Here is a 22,696-nt window from a genome sequence, read left to right as displayed (position 1 = left end):
ATTGTGGCCAAATTGTGTCCTCATTGGCTTCTTTGGAAATTTTACAAAAATTGTTTAGCAGTAAAAAGTGTTACTATTATTTGTATTTAATATTATTGTTATTATATTAAAAGGTTGTGTATTTTTGTTTTATTTTCAATTCTTTGTTATTTCATTAATTAATTTTCAATATTATTAAAACTACTATTTTGTGTGGCTTAGAGAGTTTGGGGTTATAATTTCCATTTTTCCTTCCTGTTGTTTTGTTTGCTTTTGTTTCTCTTTGGGCCAATTTTTCTTCATTGTTTACATTCTAAATGGAAGTTTTTTTTTCTTATTTTAAAAATTTCATATTATTGTTTAATGTTTGTCCGTTTTCTTCTATTTGTTTACGAATTTTTACTAAACCTTATTGTTGCATTTTGCAATGTTTAACTTTATTTTTGGCATTTCATATTAAAAGTGTTTTCTGCTATTTTTTTGTGTTTTCGCTTAAAATTCATCTATTTGCCTCTGTAAATCTCGATGATACGATCCTGATCGACATACTCGAAGATATGTGGAGCATCCATTAGAATGCCAATAGTACCGGCAGTGGTCACAATGAAGAATAAATATAACTGCAGTCGATCAATGACCATGGCAACATATTTCCAATCCTCACGAGTCTGGAATAGAAAAATATATTAATTGGGTTGATATGACAAAAGGTGTAATAAATATAATATTATGCGAGATGGGCCAATATATCACAATCGCAATACGAAACATCCTAGGAGTAGTAGCGATGTAAGCAAAATTTAAATGGTTCGAGCTCTATCGTGATTGTAATAAATTGATAATGCTAAATCAACATAGAATTTTATTTGATAAAGAATATATTCAGGATTGCCCACATTCGACGGACCCATCTGGCAACACCATAACTTTTGACAGAGATGTCACATCTCTTAATGACATACCGCGTTTGAAGCGTCAGTCCAAGTAGATTTTTACCATGAACCAATACACGCCACGCGAGCGCTCTGAAATAGTTGAAATTTACATTCAACAGAAGAAGTCAATTGTGAAAACTCAACGTGCTTTTAAAACATTAAAAAATATGAGAAGTGCGCCTTCTAAGAACACCATTAAGCGTTTATACGAACAATTTTCGACCGGAATGGTTCTTTCTAATCCGAAGAGGCCATATAAAAGTCGACCAAGGCGATCGGCCGAGAATATCGCTGCCGTACGAGCCAGTGTTAAGAGGTCCCCAGAGAACATCCCAAAAACGTCGTTCTCAGCAGTTGGGCATGACTCGGTCCACTTTACAACGGATTATTCGCATTGATTTGCATTTGTTCCCGTACAAAATTCAATTGACGCAAAGAATGTTGCCTGCGGACAAGCCTCGTCGATTGGAATGGGCCCAAAGAGTCATCGAAATGGCCGAATATGACGAGCAATTTTGGAGCAAAATTATCATGTCCGATGAAACCCATTTCACATTGAATGGGACCGTAAATAAGCAAAATTGCCGTTTTTACGCCACTGAAAATCCTCAGGAGATACAAGAAGTACCTCTTCATGACGAAAAAGTCACAGTTTGGTGCGACGTTAGTGCGAAAACAGTCATTGGGCCGTTTTTCTTCCAAAATGAAAATAGCCATGCTGTTACCATCAATCAGGAGTGTTATCGCGACATGATGGCCAATTTTGTGATTCCCATTATTCGTCGAAAACGTATAAAGCAGTTCTGGTTTCAACAAGACGGCGCTCCACCGCACACAAGTCGCATAACAATCGATTTTCTGAAGAATTTGTTTCCGGGCCGTTTGATGTCGAAAAATGGTGATTTGGACTGGACACCTCGTTCGCCCGATTTGACGCCACTTGACTTCTTCTTGTGGAGATATTTGAAGTCAAAGGTTTACGTTAACAAGCCAAGGACCGTAGAAGTGCTCAAGGACAACATTCGTGAAGAAATAGCCGCTATTCCGGCCGAAATGTTGGCAAAAACGATGTAAAATGCAGCAAAAAGGGCACAATACGTCATCAACGCCAGATGCGGCCATTTGAGAGATATCATATTCAAAAATTGATGTAAACAAATCTACTTGGAACAATTTAAATGATTAACATTGCCAACCGCAAAATTTTTATTTTTTTTTTCTTTGATAAAAAAAACATGGGTCCGTCGAATATGGGCAACCCTGTACATATTATGGAGTTTCCGGCGAATATTTCGAAGTTTTACGAACAAAGTTATAAATTTAATATACCCTGCACCCATAATAAGTATATATGAATATATATGCTCAGCACATTACCTGTATATAAAGATCCTCATTTCGCAAATGTTCCGCTATAAATTCGACCGCCTCGGTGGCCTTACTCGCTTCTGGCGACAACAATATCGAATCCGATGATTCACTTTCTCTTCGCCCATGATCACCCAGACCCAAATCGGCACCACTATTCACTTTACGATTAATCTTACAGTTAGGATGATGTAAATCTGACAATTCCATAACTTCCATCTTCGACTGCTTACCCCCAATGGCGCTAATCTGTTTGGGCATTTCTGCCGGTGAACCATAGGCAGTGGGATACGTTTGAGCACTGGTTCCGGGCATCTCCATCATCCAGCGTAGACGTGTTTTGCGTGGACGTTTCATTAGCAATATGGCAGGTAGATATTGTAGAAAAGCCCGGCGAATCCAATTGGGCATACGATGTGTTCTCGGTCCACGGAAATTCCAATTGATAATTACGACAGTGACCAAAATCGACACCGTATTCATAATGAAAGTAAATAGTAAATATTTAGCAATCAACGGCAGCACCAGCGATGTTGGCGGTAGAATTTTCGATACCAGCAACAGGAACACAACCAGTGACAGTAAAATGCTAATACCCAATGTAACCTGACAACAATTTACAAAGCATTAATAATCGAGTCACTCGTTCGAAATTAATAGGAGCAGTTCTTACCTTCTCACCAGCCTCAGCTGGCAAATAAAATACCAAAACACACAAAAATGAAATCAACACAGTGGGAAGAATTAAATTCACCGTATAGAAAAGGGTCTTCCTTCGTATGATTATATAGAATGTAATATCGGTTTCGGTTGGATGATTACCATCTCCCTCGTAGACATTCAAATAGGCCGGCACTTCAATAATATCCCATGTGCCAGATTTCCAATAATCTGATAAATCGACGAAATTCTTGTTGTTATACAGGGCCAATGACACCTGATCACCGTTAAAGGTCCATGAACCGAATTTCATAATACATGTCTGCTGATCGAAGGGGAAATATGTGACATCAATGGTGCATGAACTCTGATAAATGGCCGGAGGTACCCATAGCACTTCTCCCGTTGGATAGATCAAGACGTTCGATTTGTAGCGTACTTCATAGTTACCATCAGCACTGGAGGTTTTATATTTTTTTCATTTTTTTTACGTCATAAGAATAAGAAAAAAATATTATTTATTAGTTATATTTTCAATAATTTGGGGAATCAATAAAAAACACTCTAGAAGCTGTAAATATTATTGTCATAAAAAAAGTTTTTCTTTACAAACAAATTAGCATGATATCTAACATGATATAATGGTGTTTGTTAATGTGATGACCTATGCTAACTGATTTGGAACAGATATTCTTATTGTGTTTAATATTTGATTTAACTATCCTGACTACTATCCTAAAGTTTGACCATTCTTTTTGAGTTCAAGTCGGGTCGAGCCACACTAAATGTTCTGTCCAAAGACGAAACCAATATATATATATATATATATATACATATTTGGCAATGATCGGAATATATTTAGAAGATGGAAGTTTTTTCGTCTGTTTATTATTATGATCCAAACATCCCGGAATTAAATTTATAAAAATCGGAAGAAAATATATCTAAATCAGAACCGATTTCAACAATACTTCACGGATTGACTGAATCGGACAAACACGAAATTATATACGATAGCTATATCTAATTCTAAACCGATTTCAAAAAACTTTGCATACATCAATCTAGATTTAATTCGGTACGCTGTACAAAATTAGGAGTTTGGTGTACCATTTGTTTAAAATCGGACGAAAATATATGTGGTTGGGGAGAATATAGAAATCCATTATTTTTGTTTGAACTATAGGACTTTATTTAACATGCTTCGGAATGTCCGATTTGGGCCATTCCTTAAAACTGCCTTAAAACTTCCTAACTAAGCTCCCGAAGTTTCAAACGGTCCAGTTGTTGACAATAGAGATCAGAATTTACCGGCCATATGGAAGCAACTCATAATAAATAATCCCCTTCCAGTCCCACCAAATACATAGCAGAACCTTCCTGGCCGTTAGTCCTGGTTTGGCCACCGTTTGATGTGCTTCACCGCTCTTTGACCACGATCGTTTTCGCACAGGCTTATCGTATGTGATCCATTTCTCATCTCCAGTCACCATCTGTTTAGGAAATGGGTCGATCTCATTCCGTTTGGCCAAGGCTTCGCCCTACACAACTATGTTGTCAGGGTATTATAGCTTTGAGCAGCCCCAATCGTTTGTAACGCCGCGAAATATTGGTCCTAGACCCACCTTTAAGTATACCGATCGTCATATCTGGACTAGCTGAATCGATCTAGACATGTGTGTCCGTCCGTCCGTCTGTCCATTATAATTTGTAAACACGATACAGGCCTCAGTTATGGACCAATCTTCACGAAATTTTGCATACATGATGGATTCTGGACAATGAAGACCCCTATTGTTTTTGGAAACGATCGGTTAATAATTACGAAATGAAATGGACTAAATATTTTATTGTTGTCGGTTTTTCTGGTCGCTCCAGAGGCCGCAATTATGGCCCAAACACTGCGAATTTTTGCATGGAGAAGGGGATTGGACCAAAGAACAAGCATGCCTGTTTTAATAAAAATCGGTCAATATTTAGCGGGTCAAATGGTCCCTGACTTTTGAGTGAAAAATTGCAAAATTTGTATTGTACAGCGTATGTATTTACTTCTTAAGGATATAGACCCGAGAAGTTGATAGTGGTTGACATTTAAATTGATACCAATTATATTGTCGTATGTACTCGTATATGGGATTTACACATAAATATTTACAGGTGCTTACGTGTTCATATATTATTTAGTAACCCATTACTACACTAGAGGGCGGAAATATAGCGCTGATCGCTTTGTAATTTTCCATGAGATTCCCATTATGATCAATGACAACGCATATAATTTTCGGTAATGATCAGATAATAAGTTTGGGATGAAGTGGACCAAAGGTTTTTTTTCGATCTATAGGCCACAATTGAAAGCCCAACATCATAACATAACCCACAGTAAAGAAAATCTGGACAAGTGCACCCCTCGTCTACTGAATATTAGAAATATTTGTTGACATCTAGTCGGTCAAGAGGGTGCAAATATTGCCCGAGCTCAGAATATAGAACCACAAAGAGTTAGATTTTCGTGGAAGTTGTGTAGGGTATCATATGGTCGGCCCCGTCCGACTATACTGCTCCGCTCACTGGTTTTTTCTATTAATTGGTGTGGCACCCAAACATCGAGCTTCTTTTTGAATCCAACTTTGTGTAAATGGCTTAAAACAGTTTTATGGTCGATTTTTAGCTCCTGGCGTTGTTACGACTGCTAACATGCCGGTCAACTTTATCCTTTAACCGATTCTACAGAAAAAATAATGGATTTATTTTTTCTCAACCTCATATATGGAAGATATATATCTATATCTGAACGGATTTTCTCCATTTTCAATAGGGCTCGTCCTTGGACCAAATAAGTGATCTGTGCCAAATTTCATCCAATTTGGATCATAAATGCAACCTGTACTTTGTTTACAATTAAACATGGACAAGCGGACGAACATGCATAAATCGACTCTAAAAGTGATTCTACTCATATTCTCAAATTGAACCATGTGTCCATCCCGTTTACCTGTTACAAACCTATGCTCAAAGACATCATATCCGTACGACAGTTTGGTGAGGTGAATACCCCTAATATAAAAAGGGTATTATATGGGGGACATGCTCTGGGACAAAGATCCGTATTGCTGATTTTTAATACGAAGATTTGTCACCCAATGAGCACCCAAAATTACAGCCAATTCGGTTGAAAAACGTTCACAAAATATCGAATAATGGGGGTACCTCTGAAGCTTTATAAATATTGCCAATTTATTAGAAGATTTTCTAAGAATCTAAAATATTAAATTATAGCCAATTTGGTTGAAAAATGTTCCAAACTTTTTAAAATACCCAAATGTTGAATGTATCGTTATATTGTATCTAACCTAAAAAGTGGTCCAATGCGGATAATATTTGCTAGAAAAATTCCATACTCAATTAGATTCCCAAATTGTAAAATTACAACCATCTTGGTTGAAAAACATGACCAAAATCCTCCGAATATTGTGGAGTACCGTTATATTAAATTGTTAATAAAAACAATTGTGTGGACTATACCCAAAACGTGGACTAATATATTACATTCTCGGTACCAAACATCCTATGTGACTTATCAATGTACGTGTAAAATGTCAAAGCTCTATCATAAATTTTGCGAGCTCTTTCGTGATTTCGACAGACAGCCAGTCATGGCTAAATTTACATAGAATTCCAATCTGATCATGAATATATATTTTATGGGGCCTCGAAAGGACAAATTTAATATATTAGTTTGGGGAAAAAGAAATCCATTATTTTTTCTGCAGATGGCTGTACTGATAGATTACTCGTAAAGTATCGATCAAACAATTTCAGATTTATGCTCGTTGGAAGGTTGACATTTCGCAGTACAAAAATGTTTTTTGTTTAGTGCATTCAGTTGTTAGTTACAGGGTGTTAAAAATCGAAGTGAACAAATGTCCGAACCTTGAAACGGTTGAATTTAATTCGTAGATGCAATTTCGCAACAATAGTCGACATAAATACAACTTATCAAGTAAAGACATTTGTAAGCCACATTGCCCAATATGCCTGATGAGCCGCATAACCAACGGCGAAACGCGTCGCATAGTGGTGGGAATCCAGTATCTCTCTGGCTTTCCTTTTCATTGCAACTCCGATCATGTAGCTCATCTCGAAAGAGAAATTAATAAAAAAAGAAAATTCGGTACATTTTACAGTTGTCTTTGCCTTTGCAAGCCAAGCGGCTAAAATTGTGAATAGCGTTTATGGTTCCGATACTGTAACAGCCAATTAAGTACAATTTTGGTTTCCGTTCAGGAATTTTTGAAGTTAAAGATGCACCCCACACAGATAAGCCGGTCTTCGAAAAAGCCACACACATCTGCAGTGACTCGCCCGAAACATCGGGAGCTTGGTTGGGAACTTTTAATGCATCGGCCATAAAGTCCGGTCTCGGCACCAAGCGATTATCATATTTTTGTCTTGTATTGCAAAATTTCTTTAATGATAAAAAATTGGTATCTATGGAGGATTGTGAAAATCGACTACTAGAGTTTTTTTTTTTTTTTTTTTTTTTTGTAGAGAGCAGGACTTCTATGAGAGAGGCACTATGAAGATACCTTTACAATGACAACAAATCATACAATAAAACGGTGCGTATTTTGCCCAAATCGAACAATCCGAAACATGTTAAATAAAGTTCTATAGTTCATATAAAAAGTAATGGATTTATTTTTCTTCCCCAACCTAATATATAGAAGGTATACTTGGAAGAACAATTTTGATGGACTTGTAAGGGTTTATATAGAATAAAAGGCTGAGATAAAGTTCAGTATTGAAATATTCACTTATTGCTATTGTTCGATACAAATATGATGCTCTGTATTCATATATTAATCTTAACACTCTTCTGGGGCTTTATTTAGATACTAATTTCTTCAACTATAAATAACAATAGAAGGTTTTAAAATAATTTTTAATTTCTTAGGAGCTAAGTCTTCTAACTAATATCCCTAGCGACTACTCTACACATTATTTCAATTATAAAATGTATCTATGTATGTGCGCATATGATATTAATGACAATTGTAAATGTGTACTCACTTATTGAACAATACAATATCCGGTTTCCAAACCTTATCGGGCGGCAAACGTAGAACACCAATACCGCCGTAATCAGCTTCATCCCATTGTAATTGATAATCATACCAAACCAAACGTAACCATACGTTTGATTTCATAATTTGATTTTTCTCATTCTGTCATGGTGTGGGTGGTTGTGGTAGTAGTGGTGGTGTTGGTGGTTGGTTTTGGTTTTTTGTTGTGAGGGGGTTACGCGTAGCGATTTGTGACAAAAACAATTGATTTGTGATTTTGGTTTGATTTGATTTTGTTGTAACAACAAAAACAAAAAAAAAAAAAACGTGTGTAGTTTGTTAGGCGGGTACGAAGATTAGTGTACGATAATTCAAAAAAATTGTGAGTGTGTATGTGTCGTTTTTTCCAGGATTGATTTTTTGGGGGGGAACGAATCGGAAAAAAAATGTTTTGCGTTTGAGATTTTTTTTTCAATTTTTATTGATAATTTTGTAATTTAATCGATTGTCGTTTATGTGTGAGAATTATTACGAAGTAGTAGTAGAGAAAATAAGAAGAAGTTTGTAAGAAAAAAAAACAAATCAGTGATCGTTATCTTTTTTGCAAGATTCAAAGAGTTCTATAGTGATTCAAATTCATAACAAAACTTCAAGTCATTCACTAACACTAGGATTAGCTTTGTTAACATTTGTTAGTTTTTTTTTTGTTATTATCTTGTTATTTTCTGAATTTATTTATTGTATTTTACAAAGCATTTAGTTGGGGGTTTTTATTTACTTTAAATTATATTAGAACTTATATAAATTGTTGCTGTTAGTAAAAATATATTTTATTTACATTTAATGAATATTTCTGCTTATATTAGTGTTTTTTATTGTTTTTTATTATTTTAATGTAATTATATTCACCACCTTTGAAAATGAAAATATACAATTTTCGAACACTTTAATAAGAAAGAAATTGTGACCAGACCATTTGTATTCTTCGCCATAAAGAAGATAGAAACTTTGGAAAATGACCGAAATCAAACAAGGTCGGCTATATGACGCCAAACATCCTTTATATAATCCAAATCAGTTCTTGCTTACAATAAGGATCATATTGTAGCCTATAATAAATTATGTATGGGTATTATATATATCTTTATCTAAACCTATTTCAACCAAACATAATGAATGTTCTTCTTTGAATGTTCTCACAAGGAGCAGTGTATATTAAATTTGTTATTCGGTATGGAACACTTCTAAATATTCCTCTAAGACTCCATAATTTTTTTATGTATTCTTTATCAGAATACTATTCTATGTTGTTTTAGCCACTTCCGTCTATGTTTTTTGAAATAAGAAAATAGTTCGCAATATGAACGATATTGCTTCGAAATGTTGCACACACTTTACGACTAATTCTAGGAGATTTGTTGAACATTGGATGAGTTTTAAAAACATTTTTCCACCGAAGTGGCTGGAATTTGGTATTTCGTGTTCTCGAACGGCATTTCGACATAGCCAAACCAGTAAGGAAAGTAGTAAAGTCGGATGGTGCCGACTATATGATACCCTTCACGACTTTGGGTATGTTCAACAGATGAATCTTAAATGACGTCGCATTTTTAAAAGACCAGTAAAATTAAATTGGATCCATAAACATGTCATTCTGGAAACTATACAAAATTTTTCATTTGGTCAGATATAGAAGCTATATCTAAATCTGAACCGATTTCAGATTTAACACACATCATTCTAGACCTAATTTATTACGCTGTGCCAAATTTCGTGCAAACCGAAAGATATTAAGGGACTTTGGTACACCATTTACCTTAAATCGGACGAAAATATATGGGAGCTATATCTAAATCTGAACCGATTTAACACATACCATTTTAGGCCTAATCCATTACGATGTGCCAAATTTCGTGGAAATCGAAAGGTATATAGGGACTTTGGTGTACCATTTACATTAAATCGGACGAAAATATATATGGGTGCTATATCTAAATCTGAACCGATTTTCAGGAAACTTAACACGCATCATTCTAATTCATTACGCACATCATTTTAATTCATTACGCACATCATTCTAATTCATTACGCCTAATTCATTACGCTGTGCCAAATTTCGTGCAAATCGAAAGATATATAGGGACTTTGGTGCACCATTTCCAATAAATCGAACGAAATATATATGGGAGCTATATCTATATCTGAACTGATTTTCAGGAAACTTCCACATCATTCTAGACATAATTAATTACGATGTGCCAAATTTCGTGGAAATCGAAAGATATATAGGGACTTTGGTGCACCATTTACATTAAATCGAACGAAATATATATGGGAGCTACATCTAAATCTGAACTGATTTTCAGGAAACTTAACACACATCATTCTAGAGCTCATTCAGAACTCTATGCCAAATTTCGTGCAAATCGAAAGATATTTAGGGACTTTGGAGAACCATTTACATTAAATCGGACGAAAATATATATGGGAGCTATATCTAAATCTGAACCGATTTTTCCCAATTTCAATAGGGTTCGTCCTTGGACCAAATAAGTGACCTATGCCAAATTTCATCCAAATCGGATCATAAATGCGACCTGTACTTTGTTCACAAAAATACATGGACGGGCGGATATGCGTACATCGGCTCAGAAAGTGATTCTATGAATATTCTCAAAAGTAACCATGTGTCTATCTCGTTTCCTTTTGCCTGTTACAAACATATACACACAGACATAATACCCTGTAGCACAGTGTGGTGAATGGTATAAACATATAAAGGCGAACACAACCCATTTTCGGTACGCAGAAGGCTTTTGCCCGTAGCGACTGTAATTTGGTATTCCGACCCTTAGTTCCCTTTACCAACTTGATGTGTCATTTTTTTTAAATAAACAATCTGCGTTTCCGACATTTTTAAGAAATTTTGAATGCACTCGACCATGCCGAATTTAACGTCGCCCGGACATTGCAAATCGCACTATTTTCAGCAAACATGGGACAGGCCTTCTGGTTCCCCTATAAATGTCCAGCATTTTATCTAATGTGGAGCGGAAGGAATACTTCACTTGGTCCACCCATTACAATATTTTTAAAAAATCTAGATCGATTCAAATGGTGATCCCTATCTGTTCACTAGTCTTGGGACCACCCAATAATAAGATGGAACTGATATATTTGGTAATTCCTTTTGGTGCCACCCACAAATGTGCACAATTTTGAAAAATTAAAAATCGTCGATCTGGCTAATGGTGGAGGTTTTAGAGGATAAAAGACATCTTGGAAGATTTTTTTTTTAATTTAAGGGACTCCCCCCATTTTCGGGGCCAAAAATTTTTTTAACATAATTCGAATCTACACTAATTCAAGAATGTCCCTACAAAATTTCAAGTAAAAATCATCAAGAACTCTTGAAGATATAGCCGATTTATTGTGTCAGCATCAAGTGACGGCTGAAGGGTTTCTCAAACTTTAAACGCGTTTTTCTCTAAACAAATGGCGGGCACGATAACTCAAAAACTAATAACCCAATCGATTCCAAATTTTTACACGTTTCTCTGTAAGTGTATAGCTATCGTATGAACTAGGATAAAGCCAATCGGTGAAGATCTTCCTTATTTTTATACCCTACACAACTATGTTGTCACCGCGAAATATTGGTCCTAGACCCACCTTTAAGTATACCGATCGTCATATCTCGACTAGCTGGGTCGATCTAGACATGTCCATTATAATTTGTAAACACGATACAGGCCACAGTTATGGACCAATCTTCACGAAATTTTGCATGTAGAATGGGTTCTGCCCAATGTTTTTGGTAAAGATCGGTTAATATTTAGGGGATGAAATGGACCAAATACTTAATTTTTGTCGGTTTTTCTGGTCGCTCCAAAGGCGAATTTTTGCATGGAGAAGGGGATCGAGCCAAAGAATGAGCATGCCTGCTTTGATAAAGATCGGTCAATATTCAGCGGGTCAAATGTACCCTGACTTTTGTGTGAAAAATGACAAAATTTGTATTCTATTGCGTATATATTTACCCCTGAAGGACATCGACCCAAGATGTTGATAGTATATACAATATGAGTGGTTCACCTTTAAATTGGCACCAATTATATGGTCGTATGTACTCGGATGTGGGAGTTACACGTAAATATTTTCATGAGTTTACGTATTCATATATTATTTAGTAACATATTATCACAATAGAGGGGGGAAATATAGCGCTCATCGCTTTGAAATTTTCCTTGAGAATCCAGGTATGGTCAAGGACAACGCCTATAATTTTCTGTGATGATCAGATTAAAATTTTGGGATGAAGTGGACCCAAAACTAAATTTTTTGTATTTTTTCGAGTTGATCAAAACCGAAAATCACAACACAATACACGGTGAAGTGAATCTGGACAAGTAATTAGAAGAGCTGTACAGAATATTGGAATATTCGGAAAATATGTCAGTGTAAGGAAGAGGTGCTTTTGATCTCTAATCGGTCAAGAGGGTGCAAATATCACGGAATATTGATCAGGCTCGAAATAAACATACGCAAAAGTTAGAGTTCCGTGATAGTTGTGTAGGGTATCATATGGTCGGCCCCGTCCATCTATACTGCTCCGCTCACTGGTTTAACTTGGTTTTTGGTCAAAATTCGGCGATTTTCCAATAATATTAGAGCGAAGTCAATAATCCTAGTTCGAGAGAGCCAGACATGTACTATTTCTAACACCGTTGGAATTTTCGGATTCCGATGTTCCAATGAGGAGTTATCATGCCCGCCATCAAAAATAAGGACTTTTCTTTAATTACAAAAAACAACAACAAAACAATAACCTTTGAAAATCTTGAAAAATTAAAATCGTGAATGGGGGGGTTACCTTAAGTCGACCTTTTGCCATGGCCTCAGTCATCACACAAGTTTCTATGTGAAGTCCTTTGATTTTCCTTCTGTTCCAGTTCTTCTATGAGAATAATTTCTGAACTCTTTCTGAAGTTTTTCTGATTTTGCTATGAAGAGGCCTTCGTGTCGCCTAGAAAACTTTATTTTGTGAAAATGACTTATATTCTTCTATAACAGAAAGAAAAACATCGGGTCTTCCTTGTAAATATATCCTGCTCGTATTTTGTAATTTTTTTCTGGTCTTCTACGAGAACACCATCTGGTCATTTATAAGAGATTACCAATACTTCTTCGAGACAAATTGATCACTTTTCACCACTATAAAAAGACTTCATGGACTTCTACAGACTTCTATAAAAGACTTCAACGTAGAAAATCCAAATGCCTTTTAGACTTCTACGAAAAACTCAGATATTTCATGGGAATACCTTCCGATTTGCTATGATACGACACTCTGGTTTTCTCCTCAAAACACGCTTTTTGGTATAGCCAACAGCACCTTTTTGTGAGTTTCCTTTTATCAGACCTCGAGGATATAATAAAAGGCTATAGGTCAATAGGTCTTCTATATACTCTTTTTTACTTTTCGAAAATATGTTAATAGTAAATGTCAAAGGTGGGAAATATATGTTTCTGTATTTTAAGAGTTCTCGAGATATTTTTAGTAAATTATTAGTATTTGTGTGATTCATATTTAAATATATATTATTTAATTATTTATAAGCAGAAATATTCAATAATATTTAATATTACTACACTAAATGTTAGTAAGTATGTTATATATTTACATTTTATTGACGAGAAAAAAATACAAAACTTAAATTCAGCTATAAATCGAATATTTGTACAAAAAGGAAATATAACCAAACGAAAAGAAAATAAAACTAGATATATTCTCGCACTACTACTGGTTAGCTAAATATTTGGGGTTAGGTATATTCTTGCGCTAAACAGGGAAAACGTAACAAACAAATTCATGAACAAACACAAAGAAATAAGTTCCATTTTTTGTTTGATTATGGAACACATAAAGTATTGCACTTTTTTTGTTTTTTGATTAGTGATAATAAGTATTAGTACATAAAGGCATGTTTGTTTTTGTTTTTTAGTACAAGTACTTATTTTGAGTTTGATTTTTGTTTTTTTTATTTTTTTTAGTTTAATTTAGTTTTTGTAATTGACAAACACTTACGACATTGATTAGCTGTACGAACGCCAAACCAAATCTTACTCCAACTTTTTGTGTCATATTTTGTACGGGTCGTATGAGTTTATTGTACCCTCGAAAGAGGTCACGTACCAGACGCTCTTCATCTTCGGATGCATTTACTACGTTTATTTGGGATACGACGTTGTATGTCATAAATAGGATTGGTAATGGAGAGTTGTTTTTTTGTTTAATTTTATTGTTGTTTTTTTGTTTCAACAGAAAAGTACACAGAAAAAAAACATAAAAATATAGATGCAAAAAGGAAGATTGTTGTTTTCTTTCTGTCTATTTTTGTTTCTATTTTAAATGGAAGAATTTTTTCTTATTTTGATTTTTTTCTTTATAATGGGGCAAATAAAACAAATTCGAAAACAAAAACAAATAAAGGAAAGTATTTTGAATTTGGTAATGATAAAAGAGGATAGGGTGTTTTTTTCGGGGTGGGTTATGGAGTTATGATTTCGCAGTGAGATATAGTAATGAGTTATTTTTTTTTTATTTCATCTTGTTTAAGTTTACATTTACAAAACATAGATTTGTAAGCTAGATAATTATTTTTTTAGTTGCCGCTTTTAGGTTAATCCCTTTAATTACTTTGAAGGAAATAGAAAACAATTACAGTATTCTAAAAAAATTAAAAATTACAATTATTTTTTAAATGTTCCGCCATATTTTCGTTACTTTTTAAGGTTTTAGCTGCATTGGAGTTCTTATTTTTGAATCATAATTTGGTCTAAAATCCTTCAAATGAAACATTTTCAGTAATCGAATTTATCTGAAACTTTAGCCCTTTGAGCTTCCGTCACCATAGAAGTATTTTCTGTAACTATCCTAGAATAGGATATGAACATCGCAACATTCTTGCATTCGTAAGATACAGTTCCCTGTTTCCGAAATATAAAAGCCAAATATCAAGAAAAGCAAATTCAATATCGACGAAAAAATCTCTTTAAATTAGTCTCTGTGTTTCCTTTTACAAGAACCAACAAAATTTTGTGAGGGCACAATTCGATTTAGAAGAAATTTAAATAATTTGGACTATATACACAAATTTGTACTTTACACATTTTGGCCTCAATTCGATTTACGGAACGGCTCTCTGTATGTGCCTCCTTTAATAGACAAAATATTAAACAAATATTCTTTGTCAAACTTTTTTTTGTTAAAAAATACGCCACTCAAATATGATAGTAATTCGATTAACTATTGGAAAAAAGGTTAAACAATACTTGAGTGCTTAGGAACCTACAATGAAAGGTTTGCCCTCTTATGAGATTTTTTTGTACAACATGATTAACAAGCTGAATAAACTTTTGAGTACTAAACTAATTTAAAAAACGGTGCATATTATTTTTTGTGCAGTTTTCTACTGTTACTATTATTTTTATTTCAACTTGTTTCACCTAACTTCTTTGTATACAATTTGCTTGCAAGCGTTCTATAAAAAATCAATTTCAAATATAAATTATTGAAATTTTTTAACCTCTCTCCTTAACAAAACTACGACTGACACGAGCTACATATTTCATTCAAACTACCAAAGTTCTTCAAGTTTTAAAGATTCTAAATGTTTTACAAATAACATTCGACTGTTCTGAGTCAAATTTCAAAATTTCAGCGCAATTCGTGCACTCAATGCCAAATGTACTAAATTTAGAATTTTTCATACAATTTTGGTGCGCCTCATCATTCAGTTGAAATTCTAACATTCGCTAATTAACTCAGAAGCCATAAAAATTATCAAATCGTACTAAAAATGTCAATTCTGCCACAGCCACATATCGTGCTTAAGGAGGAGATTGTTATGGTTTCCATGATCGTCCAACTACGCAAGCAATTGGCAAATTTGCGACGTATGTATCGATTCCTCGTCTTTCTTAGGAATTAGGACTAACTTACGGCACACATATATCCCTATAAATTCCAGCTCATGCAAAAATTGAAACCGTTCACAACGTCGTGGACCCATGTGGTTGTTGCAGTTTTTCAACAAAATTAATCGATAAATCACATTTCTCACCCGGCGGTTATATTAATAATGAAAATTGTCGGTTTCAACTTGATGGTTTCAAATGCCACACAACTGAAACTATTTCAATTCTGCTTCCAAATAAAAATCCTAGACCAAATTTAAGAATTATTGCTCTATCTGTTCGCTAAAATCCAAATTGTTGCTAATTTGGCACCATTCTGTATTTTCCGTAACCATATTCCAAAACGACCTCAATCCTATACTCCGACAGTAGTCTTAGTTGCAACTTTCACGATTACAGTTCTACCCTCACCTCAGTCATGCACTCCAATAATAATCTTAAGTACATATTTAAGGATTTCAGCTCAGTCTGTTCAACAACATCCAAATTGTACCAAATTTAGTACCATTTATTACTTTTTGTAGACATTAGTACCATTTTCCAAAACATCCTCAATTATACACTCCAACAGTAATATTAATCATAAATTTCATGATCCCAGCCCTATCCGTTCACATACATTCAGAATCTACCATATTTGGTATCATTTAGTACTTTTCGTACATATAAGTTCGAATTTCAACACTATCTCAATTATGTGCTCTAACAGTCAAATCTCAAATCTTAATTGTACCAAATTTAGTACCATTTAGTACACATAATTACGAATTTTAAAAACTACCTCCATGTCTCCTATCTCCATTCTATACTGCGCACAAAATCAAATTATTAAATATTTGGTACCATTTAGTACTTTTCGTTTCCATAATAAGAAATTTCCTTAACTACCTCAATGTTACACTCTAAAACTAATTTGTATTCCAAAATTCTGTAGTCCAGCTCTATTTGTTCACCCAAAATCCAAATTTTACTAAATTTAGTACCATTTAGTACTTTTCGTACGAATTTCCTAAACTACCTCAATCCTACATATCGTATATGTTCACCTAAATCCAACTTGTACCAGTACTATCTTTCAAAACTACCTCAATCCTGCACTCCAATATTCAGGATTCGGTCTCTATACGCTCAACGAAATGCAAATAATATCAAATTTAGTATTTAGACTAATTTTAAGAGATTTGTTATTGAAAATGAGATATATCGGTCCTCTTTTTAAGTTCTGATTTTTTAAAAACATTTTCCCACCGAAGTGGCTGGAATTTGGTATTTTACATTCTTGAACGGCATTTCGACATAGCACAAATATAAAGACGGACACGACCCATTTTCGGTACTCAGAAGGCTTTCGCCCGTAGCGCCTGTAATTTGGTATTATGAATAATTGATGAATAAAAAACTTCATTCCAGAAAGTTTTAATATGTGTTCAAGATTTTACATCGACACCCGTCCCGTTTACCAACCTGATTTGTCATTTTTTTTTCAAATAAACTACCTATTAGGTGACAATCTTTTTAAGAAATTTTGAATGCACTCGACCGTGCCGAACTTAACGACGCATTTACTTCTTCACAATAGATATTCAAAGATGAAGAATGACTTACAGAATGGTAAACATTTCCAATAAAAACAGGTCTACAAAATCGCCCGGACATTGCATATCGCACTATTTTCAGCAAGGTCTAAATTGCAGACCTTTCATTCCACCTTCTGGTTCCCCCTATAAATGTCCAGCATTTTTTAATCTAATAGGGAGCGGAAGGAGTGCTTCATCTGGTCCACCCATTATAATATTTTTCAAAAATCTAGATCGATTCAAATGGTACTCCAATCTTCAGGATTCAACGTTCAACGAAATGCAAATAATACCAAATTTAGTTTTTTTCATACACATAAATACCAATTTCTAAAACGATGACCAGGCAACACCACTCAATCTGTAGTATATATACAATTTCGAGATTCTAGCTATATATGTACAATATATATATATATATATATATACAAATAGAACTAAATTTAGAAAAGTTTAGTAGTTTTCGAACACTTTTAAGTCGAAATTTCAAAAACCTTTTTGTACATCTTTCTAACTTTCCATCAGTTACCCACATTCCGAATTTCAGAATTCTTGCTCTTCCCGTTTGCCTAATACAAAGTACTTTTCGTACCCTTCTAGTTCGAATTTCCAATAACCCAGCCTTATCTCACGCACAAAATTTCAAGTTTCTTGCTTCAGCCGTTTCGTCTGCGTGATGATCTCAGTAACGCACTCACTTATCACAAATCTCTTTATATTTCAAGATTTAGGTAGTTAAATGATAACCTCCAGGAGGAGACTATAAAAAGTTCGAAAGTCCTATTTGGAAAATAACGAATTTGAATTTTATCAATTAACACAATTTTCCAAGATTTATTTTAGAAATCAAATCACAAAAAGTATATTTTGACAACAAATTTAGATATCCGTCGTCTTTACTGGATGTCCTAATACATGGGTCATATTGTTGTTAAATTTAATTATTATCATCATGTTTTAACAATTTTAAACTATATAACATTTTCCTCTCAGTACTTTGTGTTTATTTCTAACTATTTTTACCCAGTCGAGGATATAGTAATTTCTTCTAAGGCAACTTATCATAACTGACATTTTAGCAGTGTATTTTTTCTGGGATAAAAGATAAAAATGATTTTTGTTATTTTTTTTTTATATTGACAGTCATGTGAATAACATCAATGATGGCAAATGTTCAAAGTGCACCTGGCAGTTTAAACAGACCGCATAAAATAAGACACTATAACAAGTTATCACAACTTGCTAGCATTTCAAAATGACAATTTGACATTAACAACAACAACAGATTGAGAGAAAGAGAATTATTAAAAGAGTTTATAACGAACAAAAAAAAATAAAAACGAAAACTAAATTAATTTTAGATTTAAGAGTGTCTCAAACAAGAAAACACGATGACCGTGAATCTTTAGAGAGATAGAGAGAGAGGAGAAATATTTAAATTGAAAAGATTATCAAAACTTCACATTCACAGAGAAAGAGAGGAAGAAAAAGAAAGTTCATGTGATATTGTGTGTGTGTGTAAGTGTGTGCTTCTTATTAAAATCTGTCATTAAATGGAAAGAGAAAATAAAAATGTAAACAATGCAATGCAATGTGTATTTTGTTGTTCCTATAAAAAAATGCTATAAAAGTTGTTGTATGACCTGTGAGTGAGCTGTGAGAGTGTAGTGATTGGGAGAGCGTCAAAATGTGCCGCCTATGATAACAAGTTGAGTTAATGGCTTGAAAGAGTCATCGGCTAAAATTACATATAGGAAATAGCAATAGATTCTACTGGGAGTTAGAGAGTGGGTGAATGTGTGTGTGTATGAGAGAGAGCAACAAAAATACCATAAGTTGTACTTTCAGAGAGGAGTTGTTGTGATAAATAGCAAAATTGTAACATAGTTCAAAGGAAAATGTGTCGTTCGGTGGTTGTAGAGATGACATTAAAAAACAAAGCATACTTTAGGGGATGTGGTACAGTAGCAGCAGCAGCTACACATGGAAAAATTAGGTATTTAAAGTTTTTATCACGCACGCAATGAAAGATTCGTTTTCCACTTTGTTCACTTGAAACTGGGTACAATGAAAGGCAACGTTATGTTGTGGTATCGGTTTTTATTGTTTGTATGTTTCAAGCATGTATATATAAATATATAGATTTGTTATTGTACTCATATGCTGTGCTGTTTTTTGGTGTATCGATTGTGCTAGCATTCTACGTTTATTCTTGTAAAAATTGGATAGATGATAATGTTTATATATATTTTTTTTTATTTGGAAAGGTCTTCTCTACATTATGTGTTCAGTTGTAAATGTAGTTGTAAAACATAGCAGTTTTTTTATTTGTTTAATGGTGTTTATTTGGTTTGTGACGTTGCATTCCCTTGTGACGAATTTTATTTTAGTTTTCTAAATATTTGAACGATGATTGTTGGCAACAGAAGGAGTATGAATTAAGATTCGGCTGTTGATACAGAAATCTATTTTAACATCATCACTAATGGAAGTTTGCTATAAAACATCATTAGATTTATTTTGTTGTTGTTTCGTTTGTTCTTCTCGTTTATATATGTTGAATTGTTGTTATTTTACAATTTTCGAACATATCTCACACACAGTATATATACATGGCTATGTATGTAAATACTTATGTATGCCGAACGCAACCCTTATTATTGGGATTCGTTTGTTGTTGTGTTTTTCTTTTTTCTTCATTTTCGTTTAGGTTTGTCTTAAGGTTTGCGTTTGTATGTTTTGCTTGTTCTTAGCATTAACGTTGTTGGCTTTTTTTTTTGTTCATTTCGCTTATTGGCAAAGTTAAGGGAAGGCAATTGAAAAAGAAAATTTATTTTGTTTTTGTGGGGGAAGGAGAAAGCTATATATACTTTGCTTGATTACAATACTATATTTATTATATTATTAGTCTATTTATATATGTATGTGTATTGCTTAAAAAATATTATATTTTTTATTTACTTTATAGTTGAAATCTCTGTAGATTGAAAAAAATATATTGTATTAAAAATAAATTTATTTAGAGCAAAAAAGTGTTTAGTTTAGTTTTCGAATTCTAATTCGCATATCAAGCAAGGTAAGAGAAAAAAATTCTATCAATGCAGGAAATTTGTTGTCGACTTCAGATAGGCAGGCTTGGTTTTTAGAGGGGGTTTAAGGCTTATTACGAAGGTCGTTTGTGAGGAGTTAAATGCTTTACAGAAAACTTTGGCAAATTTTAAAATTCCTATTTTTTGTTAGCAATGGATCGACTTCCTGCTGGGTCTCTATACAACTCTGTGTGTAAATGTGTTTAATATTAATGTGTAATTTGTTGTGAATGTGTGTTCAAATTTGATGCTCCATAGTTGTTGTATTTCCCTTGGATAAAGGTCGCTGTTTGTGGTCTATGCTGATGGGGGAAATTTTAAAAAATTGTCAAAGTTTTCTCTTTTAAATAAGTTTTCTGATAAAACTTTAGAAAAAAATCAAATCATTGTTTCGCTTATTGATTATTGTGTTCCTTTGCTTTATTACTTCCTCTAGAATCCTGGTTGTTTCTGTTTCGTTTAGAGGCTGTTTCATTATTTTAAATGCATTTTCATATTTTCTTTTTTTGTTTGTGGAAGCTGTTACATAACTCGCTAAATCAATTAGTTTTGTGGGGATTAAGGATTTTTTTCAAACAAAAATAAAAAGAAATTATAATACAAAATATTACAATTTGAAAATAAAACTTCTCTTAAGAAAAACTCAAAATCGAAAAATAAAATATTATTGGCAATATATTTGGTTTCCAAAAGGCATAATTGAAATCAACTAAATATTCCATAATCATGAACGTATTGAGGCTACTGTCATACATACCTTGTAACAGGGAACAGGTCAAGAGGGCAATAGCCAGGGTTACGCCCAGGCCATAGGGTGATTTTAGGTAATCCATATTGCAGTGCAGCAACAATGACCCTGATCCTAATCCCTTTTTACTTACAAGCTGCTGTGGTCGAAATTTGAGCTTACTCAAAGTTGATTTTCCATCATTGAAATTTTCATTGCTTTTTTAATTGCAAATACAATTGATTTTTCCTATAAATTTTCTTTTGAAACAGCAAAAGGGACTACGCCTTGATTTTTTTCTCCCTTCTTCTTTCTTTTTGTTATAAATGACCTTATTTTAAAGAAAATTAAATTAATATTTAACCACTTTTTTCATTTATTATTTAAACACTTTTTCATTTTATTTGTTTTTTTTCAGAAATTTCCATTCAATTTTCATTACCTCTACAATTTTCTCTATATACACATTTTTCCATATCTAATATACATATATTTTGGAATATGTTTTTCTTTTGCTCGGATTAACTTAAGATTTAGATGTTCATTCTTGGGTGCGGATGTGAAAACTGGTTGTGAAAAATGTATGTCCTGTAGCCAGGATTCTGGATATCGAAATTAGAGATGCTGTATGCTATGCTCTCTCTCTCTATCTCCCCATATTTCTCTGAGTTCTCTTGCAAGTTTCTAATGCGCATACGTTAAAAAAGCAATTGCCTCTCAAACATGTGCAATAGTTTGTAAACATTCGATTTGTTTACATCGTCGAAGCACGTTTTTCTTACAAACAGCTGATTTTTGTTGTCATATTTTTGTATAAAAACCACCCTTTGTTACATTACACATGAAATTTTGTTAGGAATCAACAACTACGCATGTCGTGTATTTGATTTAACAATCTACTTAGTGGGTTGCGTTGGCAATCGTTTATAAACTCCTAAAAATATGCTACAGTATGTTGTGCCGAAGATATATAGTGAAGACAATAACCACACAGCAATATTTGTATTTGAAGAGTTGGCAACGCGATTTATTTTTAGCAAATGTATTTTTGTTCTATATGTTGACTTAATACAATCAGTAAGCATCAGTATAGTCGGACGAAGTCTATTATGTGATACCCCACACAACTACCTCTGGATTTTTAGATTTTGTGTAACAAAATTACAAACACAAAAAATCCTCCTCTTGGAGAGCACTCCGTGCTCTTAGTGGGTATAAAACTTCTTCACAGAAAATGTTCAATAAAGAAGTCTTGACAAACCCCTACGGAAAGCAGTGGTTTCGGGGTTTCAGAGTATAAGAAACATCAGAATAT

General features: G+C 33.7%; 1 protein-coding gene across 1 annotated transcript; it reads right to left on the bottom strand.

The window, feature by feature from the left end:
• Positions 1–463: 463 nt before the first annotated feature.
• LOC133323460 (acetylcholine receptor subunit beta-like 1) lies at positions 464–21,485 on the bottom strand. The gene is made up of 6 exons (XM_061532385.1): positions 21,412–21,485; positions 14,097–14,233; positions 8,016–8,170; positions 2,956–3,400; positions 2,292–2,888; positions 464–647 (listed from the first exon to the last, which is right to left on the bottom strand). The coding sequence occupies exons 2-6, from the start codon at positions 14,151–14,153 to the stop codon at positions 483–485; spliced, it is 1,419 nt and encodes a 472-aa protein (XP_061388369.1). The 5' UTR covers positions 14,154–14,233; positions 21,412–21,485; the 3' UTR covers positions 464–482.
• Between the last annotated feature and the right edge of the window lie 1,211 nt (positions 21,486–22,696).

Source organism: Musca vetustissima, unplaced genomic scaffold, assembly GCF_032173495.1.
Source record: "Musca vetustissima isolate MV318-11 ecotype Yass unplaced genomic scaffold, APGP_CSIRO_Mvet_v1 utg22094, whole genome shotgun sequence".
Taxonomy (NCBI): domain Eukaryota; kingdom Metazoa; phylum Arthropoda; class Insecta; order Diptera; family Muscidae; genus Musca; species Musca vetustissima.
The sequence above is the reverse complement of the archived record's forward strand: the minus strand, read 5'-3'. Positions and strand labels throughout refer to the sequence as shown.

What these genes read in the sequence shown, in the direction of transcription:
- LOC133323460 (XM_061532385.1), bottom strand. Translation starts at nt 14,153, where the DNA reads ATGACACAAAAAGTTGGAGTAAGATTTGGTTTGGCGTTCGTACAGCTA. An exon ending in GATATTGTATTGTTCAATAA is followed by an intron (nt 3,401 to 8,015) that starts GTGAGTACACAT and finishes TAAAACCTCCAG; the next exon opens with TGCTGATGGTAACTATGAAG. An exon ending in CAGCTGAGGCTGGTGAGAAG is followed by an intron (nt 2,889 to 2,955) that starts GTAAGAACTGCT and finishes AATTGTTGTCAG; the next exon opens with GTTACATTGGGTATTAGCAT.